The 20335-nt window shown below is 36.8% G+C and overlaps 2 protein-coding genes across 3 annotated transcripts in view; both read left to right on the top strand.

Moving 5' to 3' along the window:
• The first annotated feature begins 8183 nt into the window (after nt 1–8183).
• LOC143876783 (DNAse I-like superfamily protein) lies at nt 8184–11634 on the top strand. The gene is made up of 8 exons (XM_077378473.1): nt 8184–8331; nt 8449–8591; nt 8761–8868; nt 8961–9294; nt 9912–10096; nt 10957–11065; nt 11150–11301; nt 11391–11634. Exons 1-8 carry the CDS (start codon nt 8311–8313, stop codon nt 11632–11634), a joined length of 1296 nt encoding a protein of 431 aa, XP_077234588.1. The 5' UTR covers nt 8184–8310.
• A 5608-nt stretch (nt 11635–17242) lies between these two features.
• The window catches only part of LOC143877835 (putative 3,4-dihydroxy-2-butanone kinase), a 33589-nt gene continuing 30496 nt past the window's right edge, over nt 17243–20335 (top strand). The window contains exons 1-3 of one of the 2 annotated variants that reach the window (XM_077380097.1): nt 17243–17487; nt 17782–17855; nt 18012–18075. In XM_077380097.1, the coding sequence (XP_077236212.1) occupies nt 17448–17487; nt 17782–17855; nt 18012–18075 (178 nt within the window). In that variant the 5' untranslated portion in view covers nt 17243–17447. Of the gene's footprint in view, nt 17488–17781; nt 17856–18011; nt 18076–20335 lie in introns of those variants that run through there. The other variant, XM_077380098.1, reaches the window with a different exon arrangement.

A 20335-nucleotide genomic window follows, 5' to 3' on the forward strand; every position in this document is an offset into this window, starting at 1 on the left:
CTATCAAGCAGAGATATTTGGTTTGGTTTTGTGGTTCCTATCGATGTCTGGGGTATCTGAACCCAGTTGCTAAAGAAAAAACTAAAATAAGTAGAGGCCATCATTCAATAGAAAAAGATAGAGGCCAAAGTTAGCAACGGATATAAAGAAGATCTAAGAGGAAAATGGAAAAGCTTTAGGTAGCTTGGGTACTGTACCAATGTCATGGGCTCTTCTAAATCATATCCAATCACAGATAATTTTGTTTTTCATTCAACTTGCCCCCAAGATTAATGTCTGTACTTCCACTCAGATTTGTCTGTCTTCTAATATCACTCCCCTATAAAATAAGTGAATGGATAAAGAGCAATTATCAGCATTTAATTGTTTGGATCGTCAGATTTTCAATGTAATTGATTACTTAAAACCATCTGATATGATCTTGACCTAAACAACCTAGCAACCTATATGTGTAATGACTGTCTAACACTCTAATCAAAGATCAGCTGCTTGTTATAATTGCTTACACTGAATTATATTAGGTCCTGTCCGTTGTAGATTTTGACAGCCGATTGTGAGCCCAAAACTTGATTGATGGACTCAAAATCACATTTAATTTTAGTCCACTAATCAGTTTCGGACTCAAAATCCATCGTCAAAATCTAAAGTGAACAGGGCCTTAAAGTTATTTCTTAATGGGGATTTGCTAGGCAATTTTCGTAGAAATCCATGATGCAGCTCATTTTTGCGGGAGAGAACTGAGATGAATTAAATGAATAAGACAAAATTTTCTAACCGGCAACTGTTTTCTCTTGAAAAAGTGAGCCGCGAAATGGCCTTCTTCAACATTGCCTAGCAAATCCCTTCAACAACTGCCTATATTTTTAGTTTCTTCTCTTCCACCGAATTATATTAATATTATTTCTTAACGGGCATTTGCTAGGCAATTTGGCAGAAAGCTACGTCGCGGCACATTTTTGCTGGAGAGAACTTAAATGAATAAGACAAAATCTGGTACAAGGTGGCTCTTCTCTCCTAAAAAAGTGAGCCACGGAATGGCCTTCTGCTAGCAAGTCCCTTCTTATTGACTGACCAATTTATTCTTTAGAACTGTTGTAGTTATAAATTAATTCTTTTTATGAAAAAAATTGCAGTCTAGTCATATGTAGACAAGAAGTATCCAGGTTTTGCAAAGATTTTTAAAAAAAAATGAAACACTAAACTTGTTTTTAGTATATAATAATTGCATTAGTTATCACCGTCCTAGCATCAGGAAAATGAAATACATTGGTTGCAAAGCTTGTCCTTGGATTTTTCAATAGCCGAAAATGAGATATTTACCACCGAAAAGTTAAAATTTTGGTTTTCCTCAATATTCAAAGGTCAAGTGGACGGTGGTGACTTCTGTGGACGGATTAAACTTATGTTCGGGTTTGTTTATAAATATTAAGACCCTAGAGCCCTTGTTTACACCCAAAAGCCATTAAATTATCAACCGATGACTGTATTATTTCTAAAATAATTAAGAATAGTTTAATTTAATCTTATATTATTTCTAAAACTAACACAACCATTATTTGCAAATCATATTAGGGCCCGTTTGGATGCCAAGAAGATTTTAATTTGGAATTCTCACATTTGCAGCCCTTTTTGCGTTGACATTTGGATCACGATCAAATCTTTGAATTTCCAATTCAACCAGTGACAGTGAAAAAAATCAGATTTTCGAATAAGCTGTGGAAATAAGAAATTGGAAATCCACAGATCTGGCAGTTTCCTTCACCCTCTTAGCTACTCAACCTCTTCCCTGCAGCACGAATTACCCCCTTCCCTCTTTCTCCCTCAACATGAGATGGCAGATCTATTATTTTGTACTAAAAACTCAATTCCAAATCCAAATACAAAATCTGAGGTATCCAAACGGGCCCTCAGTTTACTTCAAAACCATTTGCATTTAAGATTATATGCAAATTATTTTGAAAGGTATCGGCTCTTAGGGCCCCTTTTTGGATGCCGATAAAAAATATTTACAAATCCTGTTATATGAATTTTATTTGCAAATAATCTAATATGCAAAGGGAAATAATCCCCTTTTACCAATTGCAAAGTAACAATGATAAGCCACACGGAGTAAGACAATACAAGATATACATATATCGGCATAGAAGTCAATGCCAGAATCTCAGGTCTAAATTTAAGTAGGTATATCTTAGTCATTTTAAAATCAAATCAGGCATAATTCAATTCTATTTTGATGTTCTGGATGTGTAGTTTCCGATGAAATAAATCTCACCCCGAAATTCAGTGGAATGAGAGAGATATGTCGGGGCATGAACTGATTTCCGCTGATTTGTCTGGTTAATTCCGTTAACGAACAAAAAGGCCATTCAAAAAACGAAAAAAGAACCGATTTCCACTATAGATAAAACATGTCCAACAACCTAATAATCTGGCAGATAACTAGATGCCCTCCAAGATGTTCATAAATGATGGTGATCATTCCACTGCAAGTTGATAATCTAGCGGATGACTGGATCTTCCTCTAACTGTGTAGAATCAACTGTTGATACTACAGTTTTACCATCTAAAAATAACGTTGGCATTACCATCTTGTCATCTGTATAATTAATATTAAAAGACTACAATAATATTTAATACTGTCATATTCATATTCTCTCGTAAGAATCCTTCTATTTTAGTCACTTTTGGTTCTTCTTATTTGTTGTTAATCATAGCTACAAACCATATGATCCACTAATAATGGGATAATGAACTATTAGAAGGCCGAATTTTCTTCCAAAGCCAAAGACATTCAAATAGTTAAAGGGTCAACTTGCCTTATTTGACAATTGATCACTACTGTCGACCATAACTTATGGTAGCATTCATCTTTTCTTTTTCTTTTTTTGAATGGTGAAGAATTTTATTAAATAAAATGATGGAAAACCCATGAGCGAGATGGTCAAATACAAGAAAACAGATAGGAAACTCAAGTAAAAAAAGAACAAGAGTCTAAGAGGAGCCAAAGGAGAAAGAGAATGGAACAACTCGAAGTGGGCATTCTCTCGAATGTTGCTCGAGCTAGTCGATCAGCATCACAATTGGCTGATCTTCTGACATAGTAGCACTCATCCAATCCTTAGCCATCTATTTTCTTAGCTAGATTTGTACTTGTACACCCTTTTTTAAGTACCAATATCATTGGCCAAACATACTGTAAGCCCAATGGTTCCCACCTTGGCATTCTCATCTTCTTTTGATGATTCCAATACACAAGTGATTTTATATCACTAATGTGTTTATATGTCTAAGTTGTAGATCTTAATTGTGCTAAGACAAGATTGCTTGGATTGAGGCCAAGAAGCTCTCATTGGACCACATTAGGAAGGCCAAAGACATCGGAGATCAAAGATGCATGAAGACTTGAAGCATCGCAATTGAAGATCGAAGTCGTTTTAGAATGTAAAGATCAAATCCTAGTTATAGGTGTTTAGAGGCATAAATAAAGTTAATCTCACACACCCTAAATGTTTAAGAGATTGTCCTTGTGGTGTTCCAACACTTTGGAACCCTCATAGCAATCCTAACTTGGTGTAGAGTTGGAAGCTCAAATAAATAAGAAACAAGAAATTGAAAATATGTTGAAGATAGGCTTCTCGGAACTCTGAGAGAATTCACGGAGCTCCGAGCTCCGAGCTCCGAGAAATGGTCCAGTAGAATTTTTTTCAACTTCTGTTTGTATTCCCGGAACTCCGAGAGAAATTCTCGGAACTCCGAGACCACTGTAACGGGAAAAATATATCTGTTGGGGAACTTTGCCATAATTACGACTATGCCCCCAAACGGTCTTATTTGGTTTTTTCTATATATATGGGTATTCTAAACTTTAAAATAATCAATCATAACACTCTAAAAACCTATTGGAATATCCTAAGAGTGAATCAAACTTGTTTATGCCTCTCATCCTCTAGAATTAGGATTTGGATCATAGGCTCAATTTGTACATCTTCTACAATCTTTGTAAACCCTTGTGAGGGATTTTTTATTCTTTCTTTCTTATTTAAAAGATTGTATTTGGGCGAGTGTTCGGAGAAGCGGAGCCCACTCTCCGTGGTGAGGATTGCCACCAAGGTTAAAGGCAATTGGAATTGTAATCGGCACCGATCTTCGCCGAAGTTAAGAAAATCAAATAGTGAAGCCATCAACGGGTTTAGTTGGTGGAGTAGAGTAGGCCTCACGTTGGAGGACCGAACCACTTTAAATCTCGGGTGCACTCTCTCTTATCTCTTGCTTTACATTTGCATTGCACTTTAGATTTAACTTGTGTGCTTAATTTTCATTGTTGATCTCTTAATCTTCAAATTGGGTTTGAGTTTTCAAAAGATTAAAACTTGTTAGGAACCTAATTAATTTTCACTCCTCATTAGTTACCATTAGTATAGTACTCGGGCTACCTTAGAATTTCACTTGGTATCAGAGCCTTGGCTTTTAAAAGATTTTCTTTTCTTAAAATCTTTGGTAAATTTTTTTTTTAATTTTAACAAGGGAAAGATCATAAGATCTTTGGCAACTTTCTAATTGTGAAATGGCAAACATAAATGGAACCGGACTTCCGGAAGGCCATTTCACAACTAGACCTCTTTTCTTTGATGAGTCCAACTATGGACATTGGAAGACAAGGATGCGCATCTATCTTCTTTCTATAAATGTGAAACTTTGGCATATTGTTGAAAATTGATACATTTTGCCTTCCAAACCATTTGAAGAATGGAATGATGTAGAGAAAAAGCATGCAAATTTAAATTACAAAGCTATAAACTCTTTATTTTGCGCCTTATCTACGGAGGAGTTTAATAGAGTAGCTCTTTTTGATTCCGCCAAGGCTATTTGGGATACTCTTGCCGTTACCCATGAGGGAACATCACAAATCAAGGATTCCAAAATAAACTTATTAAAGAGCAAATATGAAATGTTTAGAATTGGTCAAAATGAAAATATTTCTGAAATGTATACCCGATTTTCTAAAATATCAAATGAATTAGCTAATCTTGGTAAATCTTATCCTACTGATGAGCTTGAAGTAAGTTGCTTAAGTCACTTCCTCCACATTGGGATCCAAAAGTCACCGCCATGCAAGAATCAAAGGATCTCAAGACACTAACTATGGAGGAGCTTGTAGGATCTCTGATCACTCATGAGATGCTCCTCACTGGCCGTCAAGAAGAGAAGAAGCCGAAAGAGAAAGAAAAAGAAAGTCGATCTCTATCTCTAAAGGCCTCCAAGACGGACTCATCATCCTCAACTGATGCGGATAGTGATGAGGAAGAAGCTTTAAGAAAATTTAAAAGCTTATGGAGAAAGAAGCACAAAAAGGATAAAAAAAAGAAGAAAGAAGAAAATGAAGCAGAAGGAGGAATAAAGTGTTACAATTACAAGAAGACGGGACACAAAAGACCGGAGTGTCTACTTCTCAAGTCATCTTCTTCAAAGTACAAGGGAAAGAAAAAGGATTGGAAGAAGAATAAGGGTCTCGTCGCCGCTTGGGATGAGTCAAACAGGTCGGGCAAAAGTTCAAGCGAAGGGAAAGATAATAAAGATGATCTTTGCTTCATGGCACTCACCCATGAAGATGAGGTAAATTCTAACCCCTCTTGTAATTCATCAAGTAGTGATAGTGAAAAAATATCTTATGATGAATTGTGCATAACCTTGCATTCTCAAATTTCAAAAAATAAAGTTCTTAAAAAATCTATTTCAAAATTAGAAAATGAACTTGATACTTTAAAAAATGAGTCATCTTCTTCCATATCTAAATCTCAAGCACAACTTGAAAATTTTAAACTTGAGATTGAAACCCTTAAGGGTTGTTTGGATGAGAAAACTTGCCAAATTGTTAAACTTCAAGATGTGTCAAGCTCCTCCAAATCTTATGAAGATGACACTAATGATTTTCTAAATCAAATAACCCATCTTCATAATGAAAATGAAAGGTTAAGATTATGTCACCATGGATTCCTAAATAGTGATAAAATTATTGACATAATCTTGAAGAAGGCTAGTCATAGACCTAATCATGCATTTTATGATAGGACTAGTCTATCAAACCCTCATGTTAGATGCCATTATTGTGGAATCAATGGTCATTACCAATTCCAATGTGCATCTAAAATTAGGGATTGCGGTGGAACCAAGAAAGCTTGGGTTCCCAAAGCCCCCATATGATTCTCTTCATATGTGTTTAGATTAGGGGCTTGCAATTAATAATTTGTATATCTTTATCATTGAATTTTAAAATCCCCTCTTGTATTGAATTTGTTTTCCCAATAGGGAGAGTTCTATGTTTGTCCTTTTCTTTTAAAAAAGAGGAGCTTAAAATTGTAAATTTTATCCCTTTGATTTTCATATAACCCATCTTTTTTATTGATGCCAAAGGGGGAGAGAATTCTAGTGTAAGGAAATATAAGTGTGCTTTTATTGGAAAATCTCTTGTGCTTGTCATCATAAAAAAGAGGAAGATTGTAAGCCCAATGGTTCCCACCTTGGCATTCCCATCTTCTTTTGATGATTCCAATACACAAGTGATTTTATATCACTAATGTGTTTATATGTCTAAGTTGTAGATCTTAATTGTGCTAAGACAAGATTGCTTGGATTGAGGCCAAGAAGCTCTCATTGGACCACATTTAGAAGGCCAAAGACATCGGAGATCCAAGATGCATGAAGACTTGAAGCATCGCAATTGAAGATCGAAGTCGTTTTAGAATGTAAAGATCCAATCCTAGTTATAGGTGTTTAGAGGCATAAATAAAGTTAATCTCACACACCCTAAATGTTTAAGAGATTGTCTTTGTGGTGTTCCAACACTTTGGAACCCTCATAGCAATCCCAACTTGGTGTAATGTTGGAAGCCCAAATAAATAAGAAACAAGAAATTGAAAATCTGCTGATAGGCTTCTCGGAACTCCGAGAGAATTCTCGGAGCTCCGAGCTCGGAACTCAGAGAGATTCCTCGAAGCTCCGAGAAATGGTTCAGTAGCATTTTTTTCAACTTCTGTTTGTATTCCCGGAACTCCGAGACCACTGTAACGGGAAAAAATATATCTGTTGGAGAACTTTGCCAGAATTACGACTATGCCCTCAAACGATCATATTTGGTTTTTTCTATATATATGAGTATTCTAAACTTCAAAATAATCAACCCTAGCACTCTAAAAACCTATTGGAATATCCTAAGAGTGAATCAAGCTTGTTTATGTCTCTCATCCTCTAGAATTAGGATTTGGATCATAGGCTCAATTTGTACATCTTCTACAATCTTTGTAAACCCTTGTGAGAGATTTTTTTGTTCTTTCTTTCTTATTCAAAAGATTGTATTTGGGCGAGTGTTCGGAGAAGCGGAGCCCACTCTCCGTGGTGAGGATTGCCACCAAGGTTAAAGGCAATTGGAATTGTAATCGGCACCGATCTTCGCCGAAGTTAAGAAGATCAAATAGTAAAGCCATCAACGGGTTTGGTTGGTGGAGTGGAGTAGGCCTCACGTTGGAGGACCGAACCACTTTAAATCTCGGGTGCACTCTCTCTTATCTCTTGCTTTACATTTGCATTGCACTTTAGATTTAACTTGTGTGCTTAATTTTCATTGTTGATCTCTTAATCTTCAAATTGAGTTTGAGTTTTCAAAAGATTAAAACTTGTTAGGAACCTAATTAATTTTCACTCCTCATTAGTTGCCATTAGTATAGTACTCGGGCCTACCCTTAGAATTTCACATACACTTATTCATGGTGTAAACCCAAAGGCCCTTTTGCTGCCACCCTCCTTATTGTCTTCTTGCTTGTCTTTATGGGTGTGAGTTTCACCCAAATTCAACGTGAGATTGTTAAACAACTGCCATGGCCTCATAAAAACAACTTGCATAGACAACTTGTTGCATGCGTTTCAGTGCCAGACCCACCTACCTGCCTCACAACCTTAAACAAATGTTGAGCACAACCTCAACTAAGAAAATAAAATTCATAAAAGGATAGTTCTAGACTATAGCTCCCTGTTTCTTCTTCTCCCTTGTCTCTCCCCAGCCAACTATTATCTCTCTGAAAATATTCCCACCATTTGATCTGACATGCATCATCCTCAACGTCACTAGGACTTTCCCCCTCTGCAAGTTGCCAAACCACATCTTTTGGGTCTTAGTGAAGCCTATGGGCCCCATTCCTTCGACATTTATCTCTCCCAAAACCATGTCTCTATTCCGTTTTTATCTGTTTTTGCCTTGTCCATCCAACCTTGTTGATTCTCCTTCCAGAACAACTCTCCTAAATTTCTCCACGCACCATGCAGGGAAAGCAAGGAGAAGTAAGCAACCTTCTCTGTCTCTCTCATCCAAATTTCTCTTTACTACTAGTTTTTATTGCTGGTTTGGTTTCTTGTTGATAAGAATGAATGACTAACCCAAGTTTCTATGATTTTAAGATCATATGGCCTAAGTTAGTAGCTAATAAACTTCTTAGAAAGAGGTTGGGAAGCAATCGATTCGTTGCTGACTGTCCAAGCACTGAAACTTTGGAGGAGTTTCTCGAAGTTTGCAATGAAAAAAAAGACACCCGCAAATTCAAGTAAGTTTCCAAGACATAATCATCTAACACTTTTTTTTTCACAATTCTAATATTTGAGTATTCATTAGGATTTTCAACTTCTTAATCTTATTGTATCCATTTAATAAAAATTTACATTGGTTTATTTTCTCACTTTGGTTTTTTATTTTGACTCTTTATGTGGTATAAGGTTGTTTGTTAGAACATGGAATGTTGGAGGCGTTGCACCAACAGATGATTTGAAGTTTGAAGACTGGCCTGATCCATGCGAGAACTCTTTTGATATCTATGTTTTTGGGTAATTACTCCACTTATTAAAGCCAAAAACAATTAAAAAGTTTTAACAAGTTTTCTAATATATGATTACCCATATGCACATTTTTAATTAAGGTTCCAAGAGACTGTGCCGTTGTGCGTGGGAAATGTTCTAGGCTCAGAACGTAATAGAATTTCCATGAAATGGAATTCGTTGATTAGAGAGGCTCTTAACAAGACTAAACCCAGTTCAAAGAAGAACCAAGAATCTAATGTAGGAGAAAGACAGAAGGTTTATCCAGTAAAATATGGCGATTCAAGGGACAACATCCCATTCAAATGCATCATCAGTAAGCAGATGGTTGGAATTTTCATCTCCGTTTGGGTTCGAGCCGACCTTCTTAGATACGTTCGGAATCCAAATGTCTCCTGTGTTGGCTGTGGGTTCATGAGTTGCCTAGGAAATAAGGTGTGTCACTTTTTTATTTAGAATGGACTAGTAGAAAAGAATTATTATTGTTGTCACAAAGTTTTAATTTGATATATAGAGATTTGCTAGGCCATTTCGTGCCTCACTTTTGCAGTAGAGAACATCCCCCTAAAATGGCATCGTGGATGTTCTCTACTGCAAAAGTGAGCCGCAAAATGGCTCATTTGCTAAGCAATTTCTCGGAAAGCCATTTCACCGCTCACTTTTGCAAAGGAAAAAAGCCATATAGGCTCACTTTTCAGCAGGTTTTATGTTATTCCTTTAATTCGTGGCTGTTCTCTCCTGCAAAAATGAGCTGCAAAATGGCTTTCCGCGAAATTGCCTAGCAAGTCCCATGTATGGAAATGATATTTCCACCCCCATCTCCACATTTCCACTAGTTCTTTTTTTTTTTTGTCTTTTTCTAAAAAAATAACTTTATTATCAGGAAAAAAAAAACAGAAGGGGGCGGAAATGAAGTCATTTTTGGGAAAAGACAAATAAAGGGGGTGGAAATGCTAAAAAAAAGTGATGAAAATATGGCTAGCACGCACACACGTGTGTGTGTGTGTGTGAATTTTTTTAATTAATTTGTTTTGAAACTTTTTTCCTTGCAGGGTTCGGTGTCCATTAGATTTTTCCTGCATGAAACGAGCTTTTGCTTTGTGTGTTGTCATTTGGCTTCTGGAGGGAAAGAAGGGGATGAGATGCATAGAAATTCAGACGCTGAGGAAATATTGCGTAGGACAAGCTTCCCACGTGGCCCTTCGCTTGATTTGCCGCGAACGATTCTAGATCACGAGTATGTTAATTAGATTAGTTTAAATTACTCATTAATCTATTGATTCTTTAAATTAGTTGAAATTAATTATTTATTGATCCCTTTTTTCTTTGGCATGACAAGTAAGAGGTCGGTATAGATCCCTAGTGTATCAGTTATATTGATTTGAGATCATGCAAGATATTGATTTAGGTGCTGTGGGTGACCATACTTCGTGCACTTACTATTACAAAATTGGGTGGTGGTTGAAAATTGAACATACTTTAAATCATTTTCTATCTTATAAACTATTTTAAATTGATGAATATTTTTTGTAAAATTTAATTAATTAGCGATTGGAATCAACGGATCAAAGACCGTAATTATTGGGCAGTTAAGCCACTTTAAAAAGAATATTTGCTAGGTAAACCAACTCAGCTCTAGATTTATCAAATGTTGAAAACACCAAAAGCTTGTATTATAATAATCAACAAAAATAATCATGTTTTATAGGTTTGCTGTTTAATAATCAATAGCTAGCAAAGCGCAGTTTTAAACTTTAAAAAAAAAAAAAAAAAAGACATCTTTTATAGGTTTGCTGGTTAATACTCCAATTTAAAACTTTAATTTACAGTCTCCGTTACTTTGAGGAAAATGTTTAAAACGCATTTCTTTGGCCAACATTTCAACTTTACCCGGCTATATTTTGTAAATGACCTGTGTTTCCATTTATTTGAACGTCTTTTTAACTAGAGTTTTCTAAACTAATACCGTATTAGACCAAAAAATTTCCCGTCCCATTTTAACCCGAATCAAGTTTTGCTAACTACGCTCACGCATTTGTAAGATTAGTACCATTTAATAAATTGGAGGTCTTGCTAACTATGTCTGACCCCATGCAGTCGGATAATTTGGCTAGGTGACTTGAACTATCGAATCTCCATGCCGGGGGCCATGACCCGATTGCAAGTAGAGAGTAGAGATTGGAACATCTTGTTAAAAAATGATCAGGTACTGAAATTTTCATTCAAAAGTTGAGATTTTCTTGAAATGAATTTATTCCAAACTTGACTTTGAATCTCCATGGAAATGAAGCTAAGGGTCGAGCTCTCCGAGGGCGGAGTATTCGAAGGTTGGCAAGAGGGAATCATAGAATTCGCTCCAACGTATAAATATTACCCAAACTCCCACAAATATTATGGGTGTAATCAAGGTAAAAAGGGTGAAAAGAAGCGTGCTCCGGCGTGGTAAGCAATTGTTTGGCGTAATTTCTTGATCAAATCCAAGAAATTAAGACATTATGTTAAGAAAATACTGAGGAGGATGTGTATTGCAGGTGTGATCGCATTATTTGGAATGGGAAGGGGTTGACACAAAATCAATACAGTAGAGGCGAGTCTAGATTATCTGATCATAGACCGGTTCAAGCGATTTTCACGGCTGAGGTTGATGTCATGAGAAATTCAAAAACTTTGGATAGTGTCTTCTTGTCGGACAGATTCGACAGAAGAATGAACCATTTTGAGATGTTCTCATGTGATGATTTTCTAAACAATGGAAGATTAAGTTTTCAAATTTAGGCTTTGATCATAATCTGGTTTATCATGGTGTGATCCTTATTTCAAAGGAGCTTAAGAAGTTCTATACCGGAGAATGTATATAGTCGCTTTCTTTGTTCCAAAGCCCACTCCTCCATTTTACTTTCATTGTAAACAAAATACAAGTTGGAAAATACTTCTAAAACGAGATTCCTTGTATAAAATAAAGAAGGGGTGAATAGGACCGAAGGAAATGGCAATTTGTAAGTTTAATGAATACAAGGTTAAGAGTACTAATATGAAGAGTGTAATTGTTGAAGGGGACTCGTTTAATGTTATCCGGTGGCTGAGGGGAGGGGTGGGTGGCTCCGTCTTGGAGGTTTTTGAATCTTTTTGACGAAATGGAAGATATATTGGCATAATCAAATATTGAGTTGATCCATGTTAGAAGGTCTACTAACGAGAATGCGGATGCGTCGGCTAGAAGAGGAATAGTATGCAACTCGATGAATTGGTCTGATCAATTTCTTATTTGATGTCCTATTCATTGTGTAATTAGTTTTTTTATTTTTGTGTTGTGTAACTTCGGGATTTCCCTTTCGGGTGTCACTTGTGATTCTTTTATAATATTTGCCATTTCAAAAAAAAGAAACAGGTTAAGAGTACTAATTAATTCCGCAAAGTCTAAATCAAACAATAAATACTGCCCACTAGAGTTGCATTGATTTGCAAGTGATATTAAAATTTAATTATCAAGGATGGCGTCCTGATTTCTAGCAGCAATGCGGGGACACCATATAAAAACTCGTGTAATCAAGTGGCACAGATATTTTTGTGATAAAGAATTATTATTAACGCATCCTCGAAGAGAACAAGGAGGGCTACGAGGGAAATCCCTCGCGTGGATGTATCTTCCTAGCCACGCTCTATAAAAGGGTAAAAGAAAACCAACTATGATAGACTAACATGGTGCAAATTATCTAAATTTATGTGTGTGTCGGGGGGGTGTCGATACAAATTTTCTTGGTCTACCATTCATCTAAGACAATATTGAGAGTGGTGAAAGTTGGGCTGTGATGTGGGCTTGGCAACTATATTGAAGACATGGAAGAGGACCGGGAGAATTAGTGCATGTGGCCTAGGCTCGGGCATAGAACAAAGTGGAATTAAACGTGTCATGTGTGTGTATTGAGTGTTGTGCATGGGACAAGAATTCTCAACGGTGGGATGGCAGTGTTTTTGGCAAGAGAATCAAGGATGCTATTTTTGGATATTAAGGTAGTTTCTGTAACTGGTGGGCAGTCAATTGAAGAGTAGGGGTTTAAGATCAGATATGACCACATGGTGATCTAGTGGGAGACCACCTAGCTAGATGGTACATAGAACAAAAAGCATTGCAATTATATGATCTTATCCATTGAGGCCTTCATATACATATCTATTCAATTTTTGCAGGTAAAATGGTAATAAACCCACGATCTCAACGAGATCCATCACCCAATTGAGCTACGGGTTCAACTCTAGATCACATTCAGTGAGCAAAAGTAAAATCACTTTCTCGTCCTATCTCTGTCTCTTTTTTACATTGGCACATCCATGTGGCCCCTCAATTAGATCAACGTCCATATTACCTTAGATATCGTAATTATCTTTCATGTGGGCCCACAATATAAACAGCCCATTGGTTTAGTTTTAACTTTTCCTACCACAGTAACAAAAAATATTACCAATTTGTCAAACATCTAGGTATTGAAAACTTTTTTCAGGAATAATGGTTTTTTGCATCCCTCTTTGTAGGTAAAAGTTCTTCATCAAGTCTCTATTTGGATTGCGTTGAATTTTCTGAAAAAAGTTTGGAAATGAAAAATGTTTCGAAAGTTTCTTACTTCTTTTGCAGACGAAAAAAAGATAACATGGTCAATTTTTGTTGGAGAAATATGGACGGTGGAGATGGTGAAAATGAATAAAACGAGATGCTTCAAGGTGCGTGATTGCTTTCCTTAAGACGATATCCACCCCCACAAGTAGTGTGCAGAGGGGAACCATGAATTCGCATCCAAGACCCGAATCATCCTTAGGATTTTTCCAGTATGCGAGACTCAAGTGGTTGTTTCTACATAATAACAGTACACTAGAAAAAAAACTTGTAATAAGATAGCAAAGAACAAAGTTAGAAAAGGCCTTGGCGGGTGTAAATGCTTTGGGAAATTACAATTAAGGAGTCTCCACTTGGATTTTCGAATTATCCTGTAAATATCAAGAATCTGCTCTATTTATAGAGCTTCTATGGGACGCAAATGAACATGATCCAACGGTCCAGATTGTACTCAATCGAGCACTAGCCATTAGACACGATCCAACGCACAAGATCAAGGCCAATCCAGCACTAGCCGTTGAACTCATCCAAGAGCGATCCTAGGTCTAGATTGCACCCCCAAATCGAACTCGATTGGGCACTAGCCATTAGACACGATCCAATGCACCAGATCAAGGCCGATCCAGCACTAGCCGTTAAACTCATCCGAGCGCGATCCTACAGTCTGGATTGCACCTACTCGGGATTACTGTGAAATGCAAAGTGCGTCAAAAAGAGTCACTAGCGCCCTACTGCCCACGCTGCACGCGTGTGCAAATGGTGTGTTGCACCGTCCCGCAGGTCCACTCATGGCTAAAGCCCATTGTGCAACAAAACAAGAGAGAGAAGTGAGTAAAGCTTTATATACCGCTCTCAAACTTTCTAACTTTTTCATGTAGAACTATCATTTTTGTCTCCCAAAAGCACTTTTTTCCTCTCTTTCAAAAGCACCTACTTTTCAAATAGAGTAATGCTAGGGAAACTGAGAGCAGGACCTAAAAGGGGACCTAACAAATTGTTTCACGCCACAACATCACTAGTGACATGAGCAATCCCTTAAGTTTAGGGAAATCATTAAAAAGTGAATTTTTCTTTAACACATGGCATATTCTCATTGCAGGTCCCGTTTTAGGTCATACTCTAGGTCTCCATATCATTTTCCTTTCAAATAACGTTTTCAAAATCAATTTTTTATTTTGAAAATTCTATAACAATTTTTACTTAGAGGGAGATTAATTTATGGTAATACCACTCGAAATTAACCATATTCATATCAATTCCTTTTAAATTCTCAAAATAAAAAAAAATCTCCAGAAAAAAAAATTCCCCGTCAAAAATATATTTTATTGGCTCAAAAATATTTTTCTTGCAATCCAAACAAGGTCCAAAAAAACTCGAGGCTCCCTTTCTTTTGTAAAATGAGAGTAAAATAAATTTTGTGCTCTGTGGCGAGATGTTTAAAAACGTGTGCACTAACACAGTCCTCAATCGTCACGTGAAGGAGAAGCAGAGAACCTAAAACGAGAATGCCACAAGTTCTTTTTGGTATTTGTAGCTCTATCGATTTTCAATTTAGGTAAAGCTACGGTTTCGGATGTTGAGATGGGCCCATGATCCAGACACTTGTCGCTTGTTCAGTAACTCCCAAACGCAACCGTCTATAGATTAGGACTTCTTTGTCATTTTTGAGGTCCATTTATATAAAAAGGAGTGGTGGTGCAATTACATCTATTTCCTTATCACAACACAGAATTACCCTAGCGGCCAAGTTCAAATCCCCTCTACAAAGAAGTCCGATAGTGGCCGGGCTCAACACTTTCATGTTCGTGAGGTCCCATCACTCAACACTAATGGGAGTGGGAGTCTGAGTTACCTACTGTTTTTCACTATTGTGATGCACTGAAATAGATCACTTTCACCAGTTTTTAAAATGAATAAAATCTGAATTCTTCATGTTCCTTGTGTCGTGAGCCCAACTTAGCCGTAACAAAATTTTGAGAACGGATTACGGGTCCAATGATCAATTTTGGACTAACAATTGATTCTCAAAATCCAAAACAAACAGGACTTTAATAAGTTCTAAAAGATTAAATTTCAAAATTTTATTTAAATTTTGTTTTACTTGTGTTTTATCTTTAGTAACAAAATACTCTTTATCTTTCATTTTATCTTTGTCTTGCTTCTGGGCCTGCATACAAGCGACATATTCTACCGATAATAACGGCCTTTGATCTAATCCGCTGCCATGAAATTACACGGGGAAATTTGTCTCATCCTGATTAGAAGATTAGTATGGTAGGACATAGGTTACTTGGTTCCCTCAACACCGCACTATGTTACGAATCGATACATGCAGACTGTTTTATTATGTGGTTAGCAAAATTACAATAGACCTTGCAAATTATGAAACATCGAAGGGAAGTAGTTCAACGCACAATTTTCACCGTTGAATTTTGGGAATGTTTAGGAAATTTTACAAAAAATTAATAATTTCGTGGCTCACTTTTGCAGGAAAAAAGCCACCTCGTAGTATATATATTGTCTTATTCATTCAATTAATCTAAGGTGGCTATTGTCTCATGCAAAAGTAAGCCTTGCTGGGGCGGAGGCACATATAGCATGAGGGGGCTGTGGCATTCCCAATGACTTACAAAATCCCTTTTATATTGCATTGATGTACATGCATGATTAGCTAGTTTAGTGGCCACGGCCCCCCAATGACCAATGCAACCAAGGGTAAATTAGTTCGCCCCAGTGTAAATTCTTGGCTCCACCTCTGAAGCCTTGACAATTTTTTTTGGGAAATTGTTTAGACATCCAATACAACCTAAACTAACAACATACCCTTAATGAATCTCGTTCATATATATATATATATATATATATATATATATATATATATATATATATATATAAGTAAAGCTGAATGTGGGAAGCTGAGGCTGCGCCACGTGTCACCCCATTGCATTCAGAAATTTAATAACGCATTAAGGGGATGTGGCACACCGTTTCAAACGTATTCTTCTATCACACGTAACCTTAATAACGAAATTTAAAAACGTGTTAATGGGATGTGGCACCCGAAATCTTCTATATATATAAGTAAAGCTGAATGTGGGAAGCTGAGGCTATGTCACGTGTCACCCCCCATTGCATTCAGAAATTTACTAACGCATTAAGGGGGATGTGGCACACCGTTTCACATGTATTCCTCTATCACACGTAACCTTAATAACGAAATTTAAAAACGTGTTAAGGGGATGTGGCACTCGGAATTTAAAACGCCTAAAATCAAGGAATGAAAATATCGCCTAAAATTAAGGGTCTATACACAGAGCTGACATGTATATTTTTCTCTCTTAAAAGAGACTATACATAGAAGTTGTGTGTATAGATTACCTACACGCTATATTTATGGAGAGTAATGCCTATTGAACTTCTATGAATAGATACACACGAAATTAAAAAAAAATTGCAATTCCGTAGATATAGAAAAGGTTATAGATAGTTTTTTAGAATACTAATTTTTCTTCGCCCCGTGCGATGCACGGGACTGCAACTAGCTAAAGTTGTGTTATGCCAAACTCTCAATTGATGGATCGAAATGCCTTTTCTTAGTGGTCATTGAGGTGATTTTGATTATTTATGTACTGAATCCCCAACGTTAGTGCAAAGATAGGATATGTCCGTAAATATGAAAAAGATATAGGGTATCAATGTAATTGACATTACTTATCCGGACAATCAGATAGCTAATTTGGTGTCCTAAGCAAAGCAAAGCTTATAAATTAAGTATTTAAAGAGAAGGAGCGCAAAGGCATCATCGAGAAAAACAGCAGTTTCTATCCGTCTTTCTCTGTTGTTGCCGTACAAAGGTAGGGTTTCTTCTCCCTCTGCAAACCCTCTCTTCGATTTCTTCCATTTCCTTCTGGAATGCACAGGAAGAACTCCTTTTAATCGAAGGGGGAAAAAAAAAAATCTCCTCGTAAGGAATTCGAACATGTCTTCTCACGGGAAAAAGCTCATCAACGATCCCAATGGTTAGCTCTCATGTTCTATCTATCAATTTCTCAGATTTCTGCTATTTTCGTTCTTGATTTCGTCTCCTCGTTAAGAATTCTTCAATTGCTCCTTGTCCGACCTAATGGAAATGATTTTAGCACTTGGATTTGAAGAGTTTTTTGTTTTTCTGCATGTAATCTTGAATATTGATCGATCAAAGCCTCAAATAACTCTGGATATTAATTTTGTTTCTCTTTGTTTTCGCTCTTGGATATCGATTTTTTGGTCCGAAAATTTGAGTTAAAGTATTGTTTCTGTTACTTTGATTGCAGATGTGGTGACTGAGTTCATCGAGGGTTTGGTTGAAACATTTCCAGGGTTGCAATACTTGAATGGATTCCCTGAGGTAATTAGGGTTGTGTCAATTTGTGTTATATACTCTCGGATTTTGCTTTTGTGCATTGAATTGTGATATCTTCATTCGTGCTGGTTTATGCGGTTTTGGGCGAATAAAATTTTATGGCTTGTTCGTGACCCCTTGCTCGCAATTGTGGCACCACAGGTCAAGGTTGTGCTGCGCGCTGATGTGTCAATTGGTACATATGACAAGGTTGCTGTTATCTCAGGTGATAAATCAACCATGTAACGATGCTATTGATACTGAAAGTTGTTGCAAAATGCAAAATTGTACTACTTAAGAACATGCAGTTCACTTATTTTTTGTACATTCCTTACACTTGCATAGTATTCAATAAACTTTTATTTGAACAACATATGTTGATACTTATAATGATCAATTTATCAGTAAGAAAATAAAAAAATGGTTGATTTAGCTAGAAAAATCCAATGTTCTACATAAAGAGTGGGCATCCTACTAATAGATTTTTTTGATGTCATAGATCCTTTGGAGATGGTTCCAGAGTGAGGAGGTGTGAAGATGGGGAGTGTTATTTAGCCACTCCCAACTTTCCTCTGATTACCCATACCAGATGTGCCTAGATTTCTACCCTTAGTTTTAGGCTGGCCACAAATGGCTGCATGTGGTCATGTGTCTAAGTGCAACATACACATGCCGCTTCTCTTGATTGCCTATAAGCTATGCTCAAGGGTGTCGCCTGCATCTCGTGCCTAGGTTTCTTTCAACTACAGCAGCATGTCCTTTTGCTGTGCAAAGGAATTATAACATTTCCATTATCACTTTCTTTCTACCACATTGGTGTCTCTTAATACTGTTGTTTGAGGTTCAGTTTTGGCCATCTTGTTTGGATGCAGTTGTTCATAGGTTGGGATGGGGAATATTTGGGTTAAATTTTCAAGATTTTGTTGGGGTTTGGAATTAGAAGTTGTTGCCCTGTGGGCCTAGGAGGATATTGAAGGGATTTCAATGTTGGGACTTAAATATAGTGAGTGCATATAGAAGGGTTTGTGGATTAGCATTAGGTGTCCGGACATTGGATGGATAGGGATATGAGATTTGGAGTTAGGTTTTTTGAGATTGTGTAAAATAGGGCTTGGAATTTTCTCAATTACGTTAATGTCGTGCAAACTTGTTGTGGTTAGTTGATGCTTCTTATGCACAAGTTTTATGTAGACTGAAGTTCTTCATGTGGAAACTTTTACCATAGCTTTTATTCTTCTTCTATGATGCAATTTGGCACCCGAAACTCTTTTTTTTTTGAAAAGGTAAATAGATAATATATTAAAAAACGAGACCGAGAAAGTCCCGAAACTCTTAGAGGGCATATCTTGGCACTCATGTGTCTGAATTTTGTTTCTAAGTAGTCCTCAAACATCTAGACAAATGGGATAAAACTAAATCCTCATTTGCTTTCCAAAACTTTTTTGGAGGGTTAAATTTGAGTCTTAATCCTTTGATGGGATTAGGGGCATAGCTGTCATCTTCTTACTCCATGTGGTTTGTTTGTTTAGTCTTAAGTTACCTTGTTAGTGCTTGGGACTGACATCTTTTCAATTCTAATTTTTGAAATAATAGGATGATTTGCCATTTTGTATTAGATGCTATGACAATGAGATTCTAGAACTAGAGAAGGACTAGAGAAAATTGATACCAAGGAGTCAAGGACTGCCCACTTATGATATCTATGTCGATGACAAGGGGAAAAGTCAAACTTTTCCAGATTGTAGAAGTTATATCAGAAAAAGGAATATTGTGTTGCAAGGAGATCAAATCCACAGAATGATTTCCTTTTGCGGTTTTGATAATAAAAAGAAAGAGGTCTTGTGCGGTTCTGATAAAAAATGATTTCCTTTTGCGGTAGCAGAAAAGATCCAAGGCTTGGAAGGTTCTCAAAGGACCAAGATAGTTACCCAAGAAGTATAAGGATGTCACTAAGAACACGACAGAATTACAATGAAAACAATATGAATTCAAATGTCCAAGATAAAAGCGTGAAAAAGATGTTGAAATGAAGCCAAAGGAGAAATTTTATGGTGGTTGGCTATGGCTTTGGTGTTGTCGTGGTGTGGAAGGAGAGGAATTCTAGGATCTTCAAGTGTGTCGGTAAATTGATGTGTTCAATTTATGAGATAGTCCACTGGCTTGTGGGGGTTGTTTAGTTCAAAGGTGTCATTGAATCGTATCTTTTCTTATTGGATGCAATTTGCACTAGCAGCCCCATAACCTAGGTGGACCCCCCCTCCTCCTTGTGCTCTAAAATTCAACTTTGATGGGTCGAGTTTGGGTAGTTTGGGGCCAATTAGTTTCAGAGAATTCTTTGTGGCCATGAGTATGGTTAGACCGGGTTTTTTGGGTCCATTCGGGATCAACGATTTAGACGAGACAAGTGTTGGCTCTCAAAAACGAAATTGTTATTGACCATGCTTCCCTTGATTTTTTGATGTGGAGGGAGACTTTCTTAACATGAT

This window comes from Tasmannia lanceolata, unplaced genomic scaffold, assembly GCF_043159265.1.
Source record: "Tasmannia lanceolata isolate RefF3 unplaced genomic scaffold, GAP_Taslan_0.1 ptg000005l, whole genome shotgun sequence".
NCBI lineage: Eukaryota > Viridiplantae > Streptophyta > Magnoliopsida > Canellales > Winteraceae > Tasmannia > Tasmannia lanceolata.